Below are 19091 nucleotides of genomic sequence, written 5' to 3'. Positions count from 1 at the left end.
GTACTATGGTTTACACCCAATCATTGTTTAAATTATCAACATGAATGGAGAACAAATACTCCTAAAAGAATTCTGTAGATTTATGAGAGTAAAAGTCGGCTAAAATTTGACAGTGTTCACCTCGGCCTTTTAAGACTGCAGTTTGTGTAGGTTCGTTTAGTTGGTTCTTCCAGCTTTTCTCTTTTCTTGTGGGAACGAAGACGACTAGAACATTTTTGCCTGCTACTCTGCGTCACTCTTTCCTCTCCATAGGCAGCTGCCTCATAGAGGCAATCGTCTTTCACAGAATGGTGTTAGCTTGACCAAAAGAAGAAACCTGGGATACACAAGAGAAATGGAAAGGCTAAATCATGCTATATTTAATCTACTATACTCCATACTAACAAGGGTACTTAAGGAGAAGGCCAACTGGCAAGTAAATTCCAATTTCATGATACAAGAACTCATCTTAGTAGTTTCAGGAGTCTCGGCACCAAACAAATGACTTGAATGAAGAGAGAAGTGCAGGCTTAAGGTCTACCTAGTCTCGGATGCACATCTCCCAAAGCTGTCCTGGGAACGTTACATAGACTCTTGAATGTCTTATCCTTATACAACATTTTCACATCCACAAGTGACATAATTATTTTTCGAAGAAAACTCAAGTTGACTAGCCTTTCAGTTTTCAACTTGCAAGAATGCCAACATGTCTGGGACAAATGTCCAGGGAACAAAGCAAGGAAAAGAAATCATGAAAAGCCCCCTAAAGAACAATCACTATCTAGGAGGTGCGCCAAGAATCTAAAGTATTGTTTGTTCTACTAAGGAAGTCAAACGGCCAATAATAAGGCCCACGCTCCGTATCACAAGCCTCAATGCAACCTCAGAACTAAGAGACAGCCATGAGATGTCCTAATGGTGAAAAACCCATAGATGAAACGGCATCCCAGGCAGAGCTGTGGTTCGGTGATTGGAACAAGCCAGCCACAGGGAAGAAAGCTATCCCAGACCGGGGGTAACAAGCAAGGTCTTCTCAGTGGAACCGAACACGGTGTTTGACTGAAAGTGAAAAGGAAAGGCCTGCTCGTAATTAGGTAGTAGTCTAGGAAATGCTAACATTTTTCATTGGCTTATATAGTACTAATATTTTGATATTTAGTAGCATTGGCCTCCCTATTTTGCAGGATAATAACTTGAAACACAGAAAAGCTCTGTGTCCTGCCCAGGGCCATGTAATTACTTTATGAGAATGCAGCCCTTGTTCAGCCCTGCCACCCTCACCGCAGGGGGCATGGGGTTGGCTGGACAGGGACAAGCCAGGTTATAGAAAAGACTTAATCCGCCACAGAAGCTACAGCGCCGGTGAGGCGATGACAGCGCTCTTTCCACAGCATGACTCATGGCACGGTGAACAGACTGGATCTCAAGTGACACGAGGAGCCAAAACAATAAATAAGACTTCAGAAGCTGGTGAAATCATCCTGGGGAAAACATTGGAGAGGCAGGTTTAGAGTAGTGGCAGCAGGATGTGGTGATAAAAAAAAAAATAGTGGGACGCTGGTAGGTAGAAAATGGATCCGTTTCTGGAAAACAAATGGAAGCAAGTATGGCTCATGGAAAAATGGATGGCATGTTTGTCATGAAGTAAACAGGCTCAAAATTCCTCCCTCTCCCTGCTCTTCTCCCTGGCCACTTCCCACCCTCCTACCCTATCCTTTCAGTGTGTGTGTGTGTGTGTGTGTGTGTGTGTGTCTATGTGTACATGCCTGTGAAAATCAAAAGTCAAAGTCAGGTATCTTCCTTGCTGTCCACCATATTCTTGAGACAGAGTTTCTCAATAAAGTTTGCCAATAAACTGGAGCTGGCTGGTCAGCCAGCCTCAGGGGGCATCTTGTCTCTGACTACTTGCACTGGGACTCCAAGCAGGGATTGCAACGCTCAGCTCTTTCACACAGGTTCTGAGGAGCTGAACTCAAGTAAAAGCACTTTAGCAACTAAGCCGTCTCCCATGGCCCATGCTTTTATATTTTACGGTCCTGAGTGGGTTAGGCTATAAGAAGCAAAAATCAGTGATAATGACAATTTGCCAAGCTCTTCTTCCGTGCCTGCATCGGCTCCCCTGATGCTTTGTGTTCAACTCAGGTGTCTCCCAAGATAGCACCCATGGAGTTAGCAAAGTTACAGTTCCTACTTTAGAATTCAGAGAGAGGCGACGAGGACTGAGCCCCGTGGTGAACAGTGAGCCTGACTGTCCACCCACAGAACCACCACAGCATCCTCCAGAGCTACCAGGCAGTTAGTTTCCATCTCAGTGCAGACAGAGAAACTGGGAGGCGTGGGATGATGTAAGATTATACAGATTGAGCATCACTGAATTCTACAAGTTGTCCAGTGAACAGGCATGGACCTTATCAATACCTTGTCACGATCAGCTAGACAGGTCCCATTCTGCATGCCCTTAGCACTCTGTCTGTACCCTCCAATGTAGCTTAGATGTCCTAACAGTCTCCTAGATCCATGGGTATGTTTGTTTGCCTCTCCAGGGACACACTATATCCCTTGAGGAGCAGGAATTATATCTTAGTCACCTGTGTAAACCCAGGTCATATTGCAGGTACTCAATTAAACCTGTTGAAGAAAGAATAAATTAATGAATGTGGACGACACGTTCCAGCCAAACTGGTCCACTTCGAGCCTCCACTTGCTGGGTAGTTTTTCAGTCCCCACTTCCCAGAACAGTCCTCTCTCTGCTGTTGCACATACTGAAGACTCCAACCCCCATGCTTCATGGGACTCAGCTCAATTCCGCCTGTGCTGTGAAATTCAGTCCAGTGGCCTCACTGACATCTGTTCAATGTCATGGAAACTATCATCTCTGTCGCCACAGCAGAACCAGACTCTAGCTGAGCACCTTTGGAACAATTCCTATAAATTTCTAGTGTTTACTGTTTTCCAGCTGAAAATTAGGCAAATAATATCTGTCCTTAGAGAACCAGGGGAAAGACTGAAAGTAAGCCAACTGAAGACCACACATGAGAGGGAAATGTGGCCTCCCCCAGCCCCACACTTCTTTGCCATGGATGTACCACATAAAGTGCAGGTCTTAGCATTTCCCTTCAGTCAGACTGCAATGACTTGGAAAGACATTTAAGGACAGAAGTGGGATGTCATCCACACCCTTCTGAAGATCTCTTGACTTACACAGAAACACAACAAAGGCAAAGAGATGGTGAGGTACGTTATGACAACCACGTGTGAGTGATACCAGGGCTGGCCTCGCACATGCTCATTGGTACCTCTGTGATCCCACTCATGCCAAAGGCACAACTCAGCCAGCAAGTGCAATCACAGACAAAGGTTTGCTCCTGCAGAACGGTGGGTACCTCTTCCTACTGTTTTTAGACCAATCTTAAAGTAGATTGGGGTTTTTACGTTTTTCACTGGTATAGAAAATTAAAAGCTAACACGAAAGAAAAGCTAGGAAAACCAACAGTGGTGGCTGCGGTGGTCACCAGCAACATCGAAAGCTCTTTGCTTTTGCCTTCTGTCAAGTTGTGAGAGCAAGGCTTCACCTCTCTGAATTGGCCAGGGTCTTCTTTTCCTCCTGTTAGTCTCCATTTATAGTACCTGTTATCTTCACAAGAATCAATTCCCATGCTCAGGGCTTTTTTGTTTCTTTCAGCTGCTGCCCTACTTGCAGGTTCTGACAGGCTAGAGGAGCTGCAGCCCGCTGGCAGTGACCTGCAGCCTCACAAGCAGCTCCTCACCAGTGCCCTCAGCCAAACCCCCTTCCCTGCAGAGACAGTTTCCGTAGTAAGTCTCGTTCTATGGAATGTGAGGCCACAAATCTCATTTGAGAAAGCAATTGCTGACGGAATCCTGCCAAGTCCCTGTGGTTTCAGTATTTTTCTGTTTCCCTGTTCTTGCTGTTTTGCTTTTTCCCATGGAGAGAAGTGATGAGATTCAGAGCCTTAGTTTCTCTAACAGCAAATCTACTGCAGGAGAGAGGGAATATGTAAAGTGGGAGAACAGAAAACAGACAAACCCAAGACTCAAGCAGGCTTCCAACCACGCCTCAGCCAGCCAGCATTAGGAAAACCCACTACATGTCTTAGCTTCACCTTCCTGGCAAAACTGAAGCAGTAGCAGCTAGCCCTCTGTCAGTGGGTTGTTTCAGAGATTTTTAAATCGACCGATTACAAAAAGCATTACATAATTCTAAAACAAGTGTAAGTCTATACATATAAACATATGTGTAGCATATTTTAACAAGAGCAATGTCATAGCCTATGGGTAGATATAAAATAATTTTATGTCATGTAAAGTCCCAATTAAATACTTCACTAGATACTGCCCCACTGAAATCTGAGCACATTATATCCAAGGGGAATAGGCTTTCCTTGTTTACTGAGAAGGAAAATCTAGCTTAAGAACAGAGGTGTAAGTCTAGCCTATACATCCTGAAGCCAGTGCCATTGTGTGACCTGGATTTATGCTGCTACAGGAAAACTTTTCATGCAATAACCCTCCCTTTGTAATCAGCCAGTTTAAAGCACTTCAGGTTAGTTCTTCGCTTCCTGTGCTTAGAATTTCTGCACCACGGTCTTCACATGCACCTGAACCATGAAATTAAAAGTATGAAGTAATATAGAATAATTTCATGATTTTATGTCAAGAATTTGAAGATTCCATAGTCATTCCTGTATACAGTTCCTTAAGCAAAAAATATAGATATACTCATTTGCCAAATAAAAACCCCTCTATGTGGTGACAGACTATATATATATATATATATATATATATATATATATATATATATGTGTGTGTGTGTGTGTGTGTGTGTGTGTGTGTGTATATATATTGTGTGATATATATCATAATGTATATATTTTATATATGTATACATATATATTATATATATACAATTTCCTAAACTGTGCTTCTTACATATAGCAACTTCTTAACACTAACAAAATAGTTCATCAAATTCAATTTTTTATTTACCTACTTTAAGGTCCTTATCCTAGCACAATCCTAGCATCCATGCTATTTGCTGCAACTTACTTCTCAAAGCTACTGAAAACAGGAATTTGAAATCTTTTTTTCAACTATAATTTATAAGCAAAGTTCTTTTGCCTTTTGAACTTAGCAAATACTAAGTACAAGATAAATTAACATTAGAAAAGTTCGATTATTTTTTAATAGTTACTCAATGGTCTTCAAATGGTAAAATGTACTCATCTGAACTCCACCCGTTTTCAGTTTCAACACAGCAAATTTCCCATTTGCACTCAGGGCAAATTCAAACGCATTGAAAAGGTATTGGTTATTACTGAAGATAATTTATGCAATCATAAGCCGAAGATGCTAGGCTGGCAAAAAGAAAAACATACAGTAAGCAAAGCCCAGCGGCTGTGAGACACGCCCTCTCAGTATATAAAGGCTCAGCACTGTCCTTCGTAGCAGGCATTCCCCGGCTACACTACACCACCATGTCTGTTCGATTCAGCTCCAGCAGCAGGCAGTACTCTTCCAGCCGCAGTGGAGGAGGAGGCGGCGGTGGTGGATCGTCCATGAGAGTCTCCAGCACCAAAGGCTCCCTCGGTGGAGGGTTTAGCTCAGGGGGCTTCAGCGGTGGCTCTTTTAGCCGTGGGAGCTCTAGTGGAGGTTGCTTCGGGGGCTCATCAGGTGGCTACGGAGGTTTAGGAGGAGGCAGCTTTGGGGGAGGCTATGGCGGAGGCAGCTATGGAGGAGGCAGCTTTGGGGGTGGCTATGGCGGAGGCAGCTTTGGGGGTGGCAGCTTCGGTGGAGGTAGCTTCGGCGGAGGCGGCTACGGAGGAGGAGGCTACGGAGGAGGCTTTGGTGGTGGACTTGGAGGAGATGGTGGTGGCCTTCTCTCTGGAAATGAAAAGGTGACCATGCAGAACCTGAACGACCGCCTGGCCTCCTACATGGACAAAGTCCGGGATCTGGAAGAGTCCAACTATGAGCTGGAGGGTAAAATCAAGGAATGGTATGAGAAACATGGCAACTCTAGCCGGCGAGAGCCCCGGGACTACAGCAAATACTACAAAACCATTGAAGACCTGAAAGGGCAGGTAAGTCGATTTAATTTCCGGCTTCCCATCATCCCTATGCATGTGGTGTGGACAGGTGAAGCTAAGCTAAGCACAGCTGATCACAGTCTCTTACCTGTTAACTTTCCATGTCTAGTGTAACCAAGAAAGATATTTATGAAGGCGTGGCCATGTCAGCCTTCATCTAGCATGCATGCTGCCTGTCCTCCAGGATGACAGACTACTGAGAGCCTCATAGGTTTTAACAAACATATAAATTCAGTTAACATATGCTAGATGGTATATACATTAAGATGAGTATGTTATATATACTCATATGTGTGTGTGTGTGTGTGTGTGTGTGTATGGCTTACTTACAGTTATAAACAAGCCAACCAGCACTAACATTACAATGACACTAACTCTCCAACATAGAAATGAGCTATGTTGTCTCTAGGGAATCTGTTAACTACATCTATAAATTCACCCCTAGAAGTATTTATAAGAAATTAAACAAATCCAAATATGAGCCCCTCAAAAGCTCGCTGAGACACAAGCAAATCACAGCTGCAGGGATAAAACAATCCCAGCCAGTGCTCAGAAAGGGCTCATAGCCACAGAGCTGCGCCTGCCTCCAGATTTTTGGAAGCAATTGATATACGAACGCAACTCACCCATGCTAACCTAAAGAGCCAAAAGCCCACCTGATCTTCTCAACAACTTGTGTCTGTTCCTTCAGATCCTCACCCTGACAACCGACAACGCCAATGTCCTGCTGCAGATCGACAATGCCAGACTGGCAGCCGACGACTTCAGGATGAAGTAAGCTCCGTGGATGTGGTAGAAATAGAGCAGGGGCTTCAAACAATGCCCCTGGACACCCACAGCAGCTTCACATCCTTCTGAACTTATCCAGAGAGAAAACAGTGCTGAGCTGTTTTTTTTTTTTTTTTTTCATTGCACAATCATATCTTTTGGGTAATCGTTAAAGGAAGCTGTGTTTCAAGGTGACAGCTGCCTTCATGTCAAACTATTAACTAATATTCCTACATGAATTCATGTATCAAGAATGTTATCATGACATGAAATCAGATCTGTATTTGGATTGCAATCAGTCTTCATCCGGGTATCCCTTCATCCCCCTGTATATCCAGTGTTTGTACCCTGCTTGTTTCAGGTATGAGAATGAGGTGGCCCTGCGCCAGAGCGTGGAGGCCGACATCAACGGCCTGCGCCGCGTGCTGGACGAGCTGACCCTTAGCAAGGCTGACACAGAGATGCAGATCGAAAGTCTGACTGAAGAGCTGGCCTACCTGAAGAAGAACCACGAAGAGGTGACACGGATTACATAATCACACTTCCCCCCCTTCAAAGAGGAAAAAGCTCATCTTGGTCATGGCGCATTCATAAATTAAATCTACCTGTTCCTCAAACAGGAAATGAGAGACCTTCAAAACGTGTCCACTGGCGATGTGAACGTGGAGATGAACGCTGCCCCAGGGGTTGACCTGACTCAGCTGCTGAACAACATGAGAAACCAATACGAACAGCTTGCAGAAAAGAATCGCAAGGACGCAGAAGCCTGGTTCAATGAGAAGGTAAACTAATCGCCCCTCACAGGGAAGCCCATGGAGATGCTCTTAGCACGTCCAGATGTTCTTATCCTTTTCCTTTTAATCCTCCCACTAGAGCAAGGAACTCACCACGGAAATCGACAGCAACATTGAACAAATGTCCAGCCATAAGAGTGAAATCACCGAATTGAGGCGCACTGTTCAGGGTCTGGAGATCGAACTACAGTCCCAGCTGGCCCTGGTACGTTAAATCTTACAAACTGTTTTCTATTTTTATCCTGCAGGGTTTTTGTTTTTTTTTGTTTTGTTTTTGGCTATGAATGACTTGGGGGCAAGAAATTAGAGTCGAAATTGCAGTTTGCACGGGGAAAAGAACTGTCCGCATGGTGGCAGTCACGCTCAAACTTTGGCACTAAACACGAATCCTTCTATGAGGTCTTAGTGAATAATTCCCATGTTTCACTATACTTAATAAACCTTCTCAGAAACAATCGCTGGAAGCCTCCCTGGCAGAAACAGAAGGTCGCTACTGCGTGCAGCTCTCCCAGATTCAAAGCCAGATCTCTGCCCTGGAGGAACAGCTTCAACAGATTCGGGGCGAGACCGAGTGCCAGAACGCCGAGTACCAACAACTCCTGGACATTAAGACCCGACTGGAGAACGAGATCCAAACCTACCGCAGCCTGCTAGAAGGAGAAGGAAGGTATATTGGAAACCTATAAACATCCTCAATTGCTTTCCTCCACTATTCCACATAGCAAAGCCTACCCAAACCCAAGGAAAAGCCAGAGGCAGGAAGGGGAGCAAGTGATGTTTTCAGGAATTAGGGCTGTGTGTATAAATGTTTCGGATGGATGGAAACTAATAGACAAACTTGACTGGATTATAATTTTTCAATATCGCACTAAAGCGCAACCTGACGCTACCACGTAGTAAGTGACTGCATTTGCCCTTCCCACTTAGTTCCGGAGGCGGGCGTGGGGGCGGCAGCCACGGCGGCGGCTACGGCGGCGGAAGCTCTGGTGGCGGAAGCCACGGCGGCAGCTACGGCGGCGGAAGTTCCGGCGGCGGCAGCTACGGCGGTGGAAGCTCCGGCGGCGGTAGCCACGGAGGCAGTTCCGGTGGCGGTTACGGCGGCGGAAGCTCCAGCGGTGGTGGTCACGGCGGCGGAAGTTCCAGTGGAGGCCAGAGCGGAAGCGGAGGGTTCAAGACCTCTTCCGGGTCCGGTGGCGGCGACCAATCGTCTAAAGGCCCAAGGTCAGCAGAAAGTAGCTGGGGTAATCTGAATTAGTTTTAACTTTCTCCAACGGTTTTGTTGCTCTTTAAACTCAAGAGCTGGTTTTAAAACAACGAAAATCTTGAGTTAGGTTTTCAGTTGTGCATTCAATCATATTGCAGACATCAGTATTTGAAAATATCATATGCAGCTTGTGTTTTAGTTCAGAACGACTTGGGAAAGTTGTATTCCTTTTGTAATTGCTCATTAGTAGCTAGGATCCCTACGAATCTTTTCATCTAAATTCTAATTTATTTTTTTAATTATTCACAGATACTAACAAAACCAGAGTGATCAAGACGATTATTGAGGAGGTGACACCTGAGGGTAGAGTCCTTTCGTCTATGATTGAATCAGAAACCAAGAAACACTTCTATTAAGCTGCATAGAAGAGTCTCTTCACGCAGGCCAACTGCACAGACGTGTGGAAAACAAAATGTCCAAGAAAACACTTCTGTCTTAATGGTCTATGGAAATAGGTTCACTCCTTGAAATTAAGGGTCTAAAAGGTGTTTTGTGGTTTCTGTATTTCTTCTTTTCACTTATCAGAAAGTGTTCTTTTGTGGAGAAAAAAAGAAAAGAAAACTTTCTCATTTACTAATGAATTTCTCATTTACTAATGAATTTCAATAAACTTTCTTACTGATGCAAACTACCAAAATTCGTCAGAATGATTATTTTAATTGAGTGGGTGTGCTTGGACAAGTATAAGTAATCTGGGTAAAAAAAGTCTGTAATTCCCCAAAACTTACATTTTCTAAAGATACACAGTACGGAGAAAACTCCCAGCTCTCTGGCCATAACTTCTTTCAATCTTGGAAATTTTGAAACCATTGTAAATAAGATAACGGATATAAAAGGAAGTGTCACATTCTCTTTCTTACATCTCATATTTTCTGACTGTTTTCTTGCAATAATATTGCTTCTCAAGTCTTACATGCTACTTATGATACATCTTCCAACAGCACTTCGACAAAAGTCAACCAGCCCAACAGAAATCATCAGGATTGTTACACACCCAACAAAATTATCTTGTGTCTATCAGATGACAGCAGTGGATCCAAACAGACACCTCTAAATCTGCTTCCCCGAATTCTTGACTTGTAATCAATAAGCAAGACTTTGTTCTTTCAGTGTACACTTAATTATACCTCTCAACCAGACCCCAAATGTGCTGGCTAGTTTTGGGTCAACCTGACACAAGGTAGAGTCATCTGAGAGGAGGAAGCCTCCGTTGAGAAAATGCCTCCCTAAGACTGTAGAAAGGTCTATAGGCATTTTCTTCATTAGTGACTAATGGGGACGAGCCCAACCCATTGTGGTCTGGGTTCTGTAAGAAGTGAGTTGAGCAAGCCAAGAACAGAGTCAATAAGCCACACCTTCTCACGGCCTCTGTATCAGCTCCTGCCTCCAAGTCCCTGCCCTGTTTTCCTTCAATGACGAAAAATGTTTAGGAAGCATAAGTCAAATAAACCCTTTCCTCCCCAAGTTGCTTTTGTCAGGGTGTTTCATTACAGCAACAGTAACCCTAACAAGACATCGACTGTTACTTAGTACTCTACTTGGGGTAAAGAGGGAAATCCCCGGTGTGCTTTTGGATTGCCCATGTCCATTGACTACCAATGTCAGCATCCTTCTTGATTTGAACATCATTGCTTTTCGAGATCTGAGCCCCAATCCCTTGCCATTTCAGTGGAATGATACTAAATAAACCCTACCCTGATATATAACATACTCTAGAATGTGAACTAGTGCTCCTCCACATACATTGAGAACCAGGCTTTCTTCTAATATCAAGAATTAAATTAATTTTTAAAAACTACTTCCTTGTTCTATGTGCATTGAGACTCCTTTGGGATACTAAATCATACCCCAGTGTGATCTAAACTAGATTATAATACTGGTGGAATGGCAGGGTCTGCCTCACCTGTTGCTGTAAACCCCACCCTAACATGTTTTTTTTTTCAGCACAAACTGTTAAACCTCATTAGGTACTGGTTGAGCAATAAAATTAATGAGTCATATTCATAAGCTAACCAAATAAGCTAACCTCCCAAAGTGAACCCAGAAACACTGGGGACTAAGACTCAAAAGAGTGTGCTTGCTGTCCCTGTATAACAATGCACATGAAACCAACTCTTCTGTGCAATCAATATATGATTATTTTAAACACTTTGTAAACAAACTGGAAATGATTCCATTAAGCCAAAAAGGTAGAGTATCCGTGATGCCCAGGGCCTTCCATGTGTTAGGAGTTTCACTAGCTCTCTGCCTTCGTGCTTTTTCCCTTAGCCTCCAGGAATAGCAACCTCAGTCGTGGCAGACAGCTGTAGAAGTTTGAGGGACTGGATTGTAACTAGTGAGGATGCTTCTAATATGAATGTGGGGGAAAGCCATCTAATCGCCAAACAATCAAAGCCCTGGAGTCATTCATCTCCCCGTTCTTCTGGCATTGGTAGGAAAGGTAGGGGGTGAAATGAACAGCTCCTTTAAGGGGGTAATAAACATTCTAAATGGTAGTGCAGAGAGAACCCTCCAAGCATGAAGAAAATGGAGGACAATGACAGCAGAAACAACTGTCTGAGAAAGGACAAAGCTGACAATACATGTCAAGGGTTTGTTGTACATTTGAGTATCAACTGCAAAATCTTTCCACAACAAATACCTGGATCCTGCTGAACAAAAAGGAGGCCATGACAACTCCTAGGTATGGTTGAGGAAAAGGTTTTGATTGTAGGTATGTATGGAAAAGAGAACAGCCAGAGGCATCTGAAAAAAGTCCAGACTGAAGATGGCCATCAGAATAGACAGGGCCATGAGAGGTGGGAGATAGGAAGAAAAAGAAAGAGAAGAGAAGAGAGAAGGGCAACAGATGGGACCAGGAGATGGAGAAGAACCACAAGGCGCATATGGATAAGAGACCAAGAGAAACAAAAGACCATATAGCAAAAATGACTGCGTTGTATAGGAAAGAAGCTGAGGAATGAGAAGCTTGGGGTCTGGGGAGGTTTAGGCTATGGTTCTTGGGTGAGAAGTGCTTAAAGGAGCCAGGACTCTGGAACAGGTAGGGATGCTGGGGGCACCCACTCTGCTAGGTTAGTAGGCACCTTAGCTATTTGTCCTGAGTTTCTAGTAAGTGTAACACCTACCAGGAGGAAAGGAGAGTATAGAGCACCCAAGAAATGTCATCCAGTGGCTAAGATGCATCCGTTCATTCAACAAGAACAGTTGTGCAAACTATGTCACACATATGCTACATATTGAGAGAAAATAAAATTAAGATACACCCACTTCCTGTCATGGCTCAGATGTGTCCATTAGGGACTAAAGATCATGGATAGATTCTAAGGATTCACATCAGAATGTCATGTCAGGGAGGGGTCACTAGAAAATATGAGCCTTGAATTGATTCTGAGGGGTGGCAGAAGCTGGCTAATTAAAAAGAAAGTGAATTCTGGGACAGCCAGGGACATGTAGCAGCCCCCAAGCTCTCCATTGCTACTTCTCTAAGAAAACTTCCTCAAAACCATGATTGTTTATCCTTGACTTAATCATTTCCATAAACTTCATCTCATTCTGCAAAGGAATAAAGCCAAAGTTCCTGGCTGCGTAGACTTCTATGATGGACCTTTATTTTTACTACTACAGGAATAATTCTTGGTTCCTCTCTCTTTTCCATTCTCTCCTTACACTCACATACCTCAGCTAGCCACTGCCTAGGTACTATTTAGACCATCTTCAAAATTATCACAATGCCATCTAGCTCTGCCCTGACTCAGGTCACCTTAACATCACCACCAAATTACAGTGGTGGGTCTTCTGGTGATATCTCTACTGATTTTTATTCCATCACCAGTCATTCCCTACGCTCCAGCCAGAAAAAAAAAAAAAAACTAAACAAAAACTGCTTACATTTCTCAATAGTCACCTTTAATGCTCAGGATCTAATTTAAAGCCTTCCCCTATCCCAATACACCCTTTGATCAGCTGCTTCCTGACACACTAACTTCCATACCTCCTCCAGTTCCTTGAAGGCACCCCACTATTCCTTCCTGCTATGGGTTGGTTGTGTTTTTACTGTGTTCCCTCAAATTGTCATGTGTTAGAAAATTTGTCACTGGGATGACTATGCTCAGAATTAGTAGGGCCTGTAGCCAGACTGTTGACTACTTTCTGGGTTCTTTGTCTTCCACCCTTCCTCGGCCCTTTTATTCCACCCTTTCAGCACCCTAACACTAGAATGTAGAGGGGAAAACAGAGGGAAAAGGGGATGACATTGTCATTAGACTACTTCCTGATGATTAGGGGCATTGAAGTCCTTGGCACAAGTTTGATCTTCACCCTCAGAATACCTAATTTCTTCTTGCTGTTTCTTCTTTGCACATGACTACTCAACAAACCTCAGCCAATAGCAACCAACCAGCAACCCTGCCTCTAGGGGAACCTAGCATTTATATGCCCTCTGAAGAGCTCTCAGAATTCCAAATCTCTCTCTCTCTCTCTCTCTCTCTCTCTCTCTCTCTCTCTCTCTCTCTCTCTCTCACACACACACACACACACACACACACACACACACATACACACAGAGTTGGCAAAACCATGCCCTTGCCAGAGCATGAAGCAAATCATAGTCAGCTGCTGTGGACAATATGAAGCATTCCCAAATCCCACACCTGGGATTAAAACAAAAACATATTCCTACTGGGGGTTGATTGGGACATTGTGAACACCACCCTTGGAAGGAACTGAGAGAGTTCTCATGAGATCTGGGTTAGTCCTCTGGAAGTGCTGTTGTGTCAGAGTGGCCCTGACCCCTCTATCTGTGTTCTGACCTTTTACCTCACCATATGACGCCCTCCCCTTCACAGCACTCTCTCCACAGCACCACCAGCATGAACTTCTTACAGAGGCTGAGGGCAATGCTTTGTTCTTAAACCTCTAGAGCTGTTAGCTAAAAAGATTCCCTTCATTATAAAGTATTAAGTTTCTGGTAGCTTACTATATGAATATAAAATAAACTAACAGCTCATGGGGTCAAATAGAAACATTTTATTCATGATTATATTCTCTTCCTCTCTAAGACTGTCCCACTCATGTCCCAGCCTAGAAAATAATTTTTTCATGTTTCTTCTATGTACTTAATGTTATTTCTTTAAAAAATTACCCCAGCCTCAACTAGGTGCACATGTTTCTTTCCCTAATTTTTAACACAATTTTATTTTGTGGTTATTTGGATTAACTCTACACACCCAATGGAAGTTGAGAATGTATCTGTTTTTCTTTCTTTGTTACCTGATGCTAACACAGAGTCTGGTACACAAGTGCTGATTCAATATATCTTTAGTTTAAGGCTTATTTAATTTTATGTGTATGGGTGTTTTGCCTCCATGTGTCTGAGCATGCCACTCATGCAGAACCTGTGAAGTCCAAAACAGGGCGACTCATTTGTGGGTGCTGAGAATCCAGGTCCACGGCAACATAAACACTGTGACCAAAAGCAACTTGAGGGAGGAAAGAATTTATTTTCTATTACACTTCCTGATCACTGTCCATCAATGAAGGGAGTAAGGTGGGAATTCAAGCAGGACAGGAACCCAGAAGCAGGAACTGAAGCCAGACCATGGAGGAACTGCTGCTTGCTGGCTTGTTCTCAAGCTCGGGTTCAACTATTTCTTATACCTCCTAGGATCACCTGCCTAGGGGTGGAGCCACCCAAAGTGGGCTGGGCTCTCTCACATCAATCACAAATAATTTTTTTTAAAAACGCCCCCTGCCCCCAAAGTCTTGCCAAGAGACTAATCTGATGGAGGTATTCTCTCAGTCTAGAATCGCTCTTCCCAGGTGGCACTAGTTTGGATTAAGTAGAAAAGAAAAAAGAAAAAAGGTTAGCCTACATGCAAGGAAACTTCTCCTTTCCTCATTTCCAGCTTTCTTGAGATTTATCCAGGATGGTGCACAAGAAGCCCCCTTTGGAATCTGTACAGCACACTTTCAATACAACAAGGCGGTCTGGTCTTAAATTAATCGCTTCCAGCTAAGGGCCACGGTTCTGCCCTAATCACAAAAGCAGCGATATTCATTTGAAGGCCAGCACTGCCCCCTGGTGGAAATAGCGGGCAGGGGCAAGTACAGGCACCAACGGATGGTCAGAGAACTTATTTATTTAAACATGTGCTTCTTAGGAGGAGTTTCCATTTGTGTGTGTGTGCGATTATATTATTAACTGGTAAACAATGTTCACACATATATATCTTATATAATGTATTGTCTTGAAATATGTATATTTGTGAAATGACTAAATTAAACTGACATATCAAATACCTTTTCCATGATAGGGACACTTAAAATCTACTTGTACAAAATGCATTGCTGTTTTTGCTCTTATTTTGACACAAAACGTTCTCTTGGAGATATTTTATTTACATGTGAAGCATATGCAACAAATTAGTTGTCTGCTCATTACTTAATTTTAAGTATAATTATTAGAAGAAATAATTAGAAGCAGTACTAGTAGTAGCCATTTATGTAATAATCAAGCACTGGTGAATACTTTAAATTATTAGCATATGCTAATGTGCTACTTTCATGTTTCAATTTTAACAATTCAGTCAGAAGAATGACTTTGCAATGCATACACAATTTAGACCGGAGGATGCCAATATGTAAAGTAGGTATGCAAACCAGCGTGCATCATCAAGTAATTATTCATAAGTAAAACAGTCTCCTGGAGTCATTTTTCTTCAAGGGTGTGGCTCCCTGCTGGGTTGCCAGTGCTCTAGCTGATGGCTCCACACGGGCACTGATAGCTCAGGAAGACATGAAGTTGGGAAGGGACGTGTGGATGTAGGTCTGGGAGGAGTTGGAGGGGGCGTGGCTGTGACGGAAACACATTGCACTCATCTGTGAAAGTCTCAAAGAATAAGTGAATGTCCAAGCATGGAATCTCAAGTCACCTCGAACAGACAAGTTTACACCCAGTGTGTGCCTGGTAATCCTGAATAAAATGTTTGGCATGTCTGGGTCTTATTCGTTTAACCTGCTAATAAGGAGCTAAACTAAGAGGTATCTGGGGGCTCTTCCTAACTGTAAAACTGTCCTGCAGCTTTGCCTGGGTCAGGCATGTAAAGACCACACCAATGCTGACCACCATGCCAGATGGCCAGGCTTGTGGTAACTGACAACCTGGCAGTGCCCATCAGGACAGTCAGTATCCTGGAGATGACACCAAGACCATACCGTCTTCTCCACCTGAAACTGAAGCCAGCCGTTCCAAAGTCTCCCAATCCCTCCTGCTCTTGTCCTTTCAACCACCCTCACCTCCCCTTCTGGGCCACTGCCCCAGAGAAGGTTCCTTCACTTTCAGCTTCAGTTTCCCACTACATGCACCCAGGCATGAACACACAAACACACATGCATGCGTGCACACATGCACACCAGCACCATCCTTCACTTACACACACACATGTGTGTGCACATGCACATGAATGCATGCATACACACACACACCAGCAGCACCGTCATGGGCTGCCATTTATTGAATTGGTCCACTTTCATCAAGACTGATGCAATGGAAACTTTTAAACTACATTTTGACAATTTTTCTGAAAGTATCTCTGATAAAAGGGAGGGGGGATTTTTAATGGAGAATCTGTCTTACAGAATTAAGCATTCGTGTCTTTCCTCTGAGATGTTCTAGCAGTGACATCTGTCAGAAGCCTCTCCTCTGTCCCCAGCCCTGTCCTGGTCTCTCTCCCCTGCCAGTTTTCAACTTCCTGCTCCTTTCTCTCCTCTGTCAAAACCATGAATCTTTCCTTCTCCCATTCCAAACACACCCTGTCTTCAATTGTAATACAAATAAACCTGTCTTCTCTCCATCCCCAGTTCTTTCTGTTATTGGAAATATTTTACTTAGATTTCCAGTGTTATCCCCTTTCTAGACTTCCCTTCATACTCCCTATCACAACCCCCCCCCCACTTCTATGAGGGTGTTTATCCCCCATCCCACCCCTCCTAACTCCCAGCCCTGACATTCCTCTACACTGGGCCATCGAGCCTTGGCAGGACCAAGGGCTTCTCCTCCCATTGATGCCCAACAAGGCCATCCTCCATGTGCAGCTGAAGCCACGGGTTCATGCATGCAAACTCTTTGGATAGTGGTTTAGTCCCTGGGAGCTCTGGTTGGTTGGTATTGTTCTTCCTATGGAGTTGCAAACCCCTTCAGCTTCTTCAATTCTTTCTCTAACTCCTCCATTGGGGACCCCATTCTCAGTTCAATGGTTGGATTCGAGCATCCACCTCTGTATGTACCATGCTCTAGCAAAGCCTCAGGAGACATTCATATCAGGCTCTTGTCAGCATGCACTTCTTGGCATCAGCAATATTGTCTGGGTTTGGTGGCTATATATAGGCTGGATCCCCAGGTAGGGCAGTGTCTGGATGGCCTTTCCTTCGGTCTCTGCCCCAAACTTCATCTCAATATTTCCTCCTGAGAATATTTTTGTTTCCACTTCTAAGAAGGACTGAAGCATCAACACTTTGGTCATCCTTCTTCTTGAGCCTCATGTGATCTGTGAATTGTATCTTGGGTAATCAGAGCTTTTGGACTAATATCCACTTATCAGTGAGTGCAAACCATGGGTGGGTTTTTGTTGTTGTTTGGTTTTTGGTTTTGTGTTGCGGTGTGTGTGTGTGTGTGTGTGTGTGTGTGTGTGTGTGTGTGATTGAGTTACCTCACTCAGGATAATAGTTTCTAGATCCATCCATTTGCCTAAGAATTTCATAAAGTCATTGGTTTTAATAGCTGAGTAGTACTACATTGTGTAAATGTACCACAATTTCTGTATCTACTCCTTTGTTGAAGAACATCTGGGTTATTTCCAGCTTCTGGCTATTATAAATAAGACTGCTATAAACATAGTGGAGCCTGAGTTCTTGTTGTATGTTAGAGGATCTTTTGGGTATGTGCCCAGGAGTGGTATATGCCTCAGCACTATGTCCAATTTTCTGAGGAACCACCAGACTGGTTTCCAGAGCAGTTGTACCAGCTTGCAATCTCACCAACAATGGAAAAGTGTTCCTTTTTCTCCACATCCTCGCCAGCATCTGCTGTCACCTGAGTTTTAGCCATTCTGACTGGTGTGAGGTGGAATCTCAGAGTTGTTTAGATTTGCATTCCCCTGATGAACATTTCTTTAGGTTCTTTGCAGCCATTCGGCATTCCTCGGTTGAGAATTCTTTGTTTAGCTCTGTACCCCATTTTTTAATAGGACTATTTGATTCTATGGAGTCTAACTTTTTGAGTTCTTGGTATATATTAGATATTAGCCATCTATCAGATGTAGGATTGGTAAAGATCTTTTCCCATTCTGTTGGTTACCATTTTGTCTTTGTACAGGGGATAAAAATGGATCAATTTGCATTCTTCTACATGCTGCCAATTGGACCAGCATCATTTGTTGAAAGTGCTGTCTTTTTTCCACTGAATGGTTTTAGCTCCTTTGACAAAGATCAAGTGACCATAGGTGTGTGGGTTCATTTCTGGATCTTCAATTCTGTTCCATTGATCTATCTTCCTGTCTCTGTACCAATACCATACAGTTTTCATCACTATTGATCCATAATACAGCTTGAGGTCAGGAATGGTGATTCCCCCAGAAGTTCTTTTATTGTTGAGAATAGTTTTCGCTATCCTGGGTTTCTTTGGTTTTTTTGTTTGTTTGTTTTGTTTTGTTTTGTTTTTTGTTATTTCAAATGAATTTGCAAATTGCTATCTCTATAAAGAATTGAGTTGGAATTTTGATGGGGATTGCCATTTTTACTATATTAATTCTGCCAATCCATGAGCATGGAAGATCTTTCCATCTTCTGAGATCTTCAATTTCTTTCTTCAAAGTCTTGAAGAAGTTCTTGTCATACAGATCTTTCCCTTGCTTGGTTAGAGTCACACCCCAGTTATTTTATATTATCTGGGACTATTGTGAAGGGTGGCATTTCTCTAATTTCTTTCTCAGCCTATTTATCCTTTGAGTAGAGGAAGACTACTGATGTGTTTGAATTAATTTTACATCCAGCCACTTGGCTAAAGTTGTTTATCAGCTGTAGGAGTTCTCTGGTAGAATTTTGGGGGTCACTTAAGTATACTATCATATCATCTGCAAACAGTAATAAATTTTGACTTCGTCCTTTCCAATTTCTATCCCTTTGATC

General features: G+C 43.3%; 1 protein-coding gene across 1 annotated transcript; it reads left to right on the top strand.

The window, feature by feature from the left end:
- Positions 1–5471: 5471 nt before the first annotated feature.
- Positions 5472–9520, top strand: KRT10 (keratin 10; the record flags this gene model as incomplete). The annotated part of the gene is made up of 8 exons (XM_080923695.1): positions 5472–6077; positions 6775–6857; positions 7213–7369; positions 7472–7633; positions 7725–7850; positions 8095–8312; positions 8573–8886; positions 9159–9520. 8 exons carry the CDS (start codon positions 5472–5474, stop codon positions 9263–9265), a joined length of 1773 nt encoding a protein of 590 aa, XP_080779821.1. The 3' UTR covers positions 9266–9520.
- Positions 9521–19091: the final 9571 nt, after the last annotated feature.

This window comes from Micromys minutus, assembly GCF_963924665.1.
Source record: "Micromys minutus genome assembly, chromosome: 10".
NCBI lineage: Eukaryota > Metazoa > Chordata > Mammalia > Rodentia > Muridae > Micromys > Micromys minutus.
This window is presented reverse-complemented; position numbering and strand designations above follow the sequence as displayed.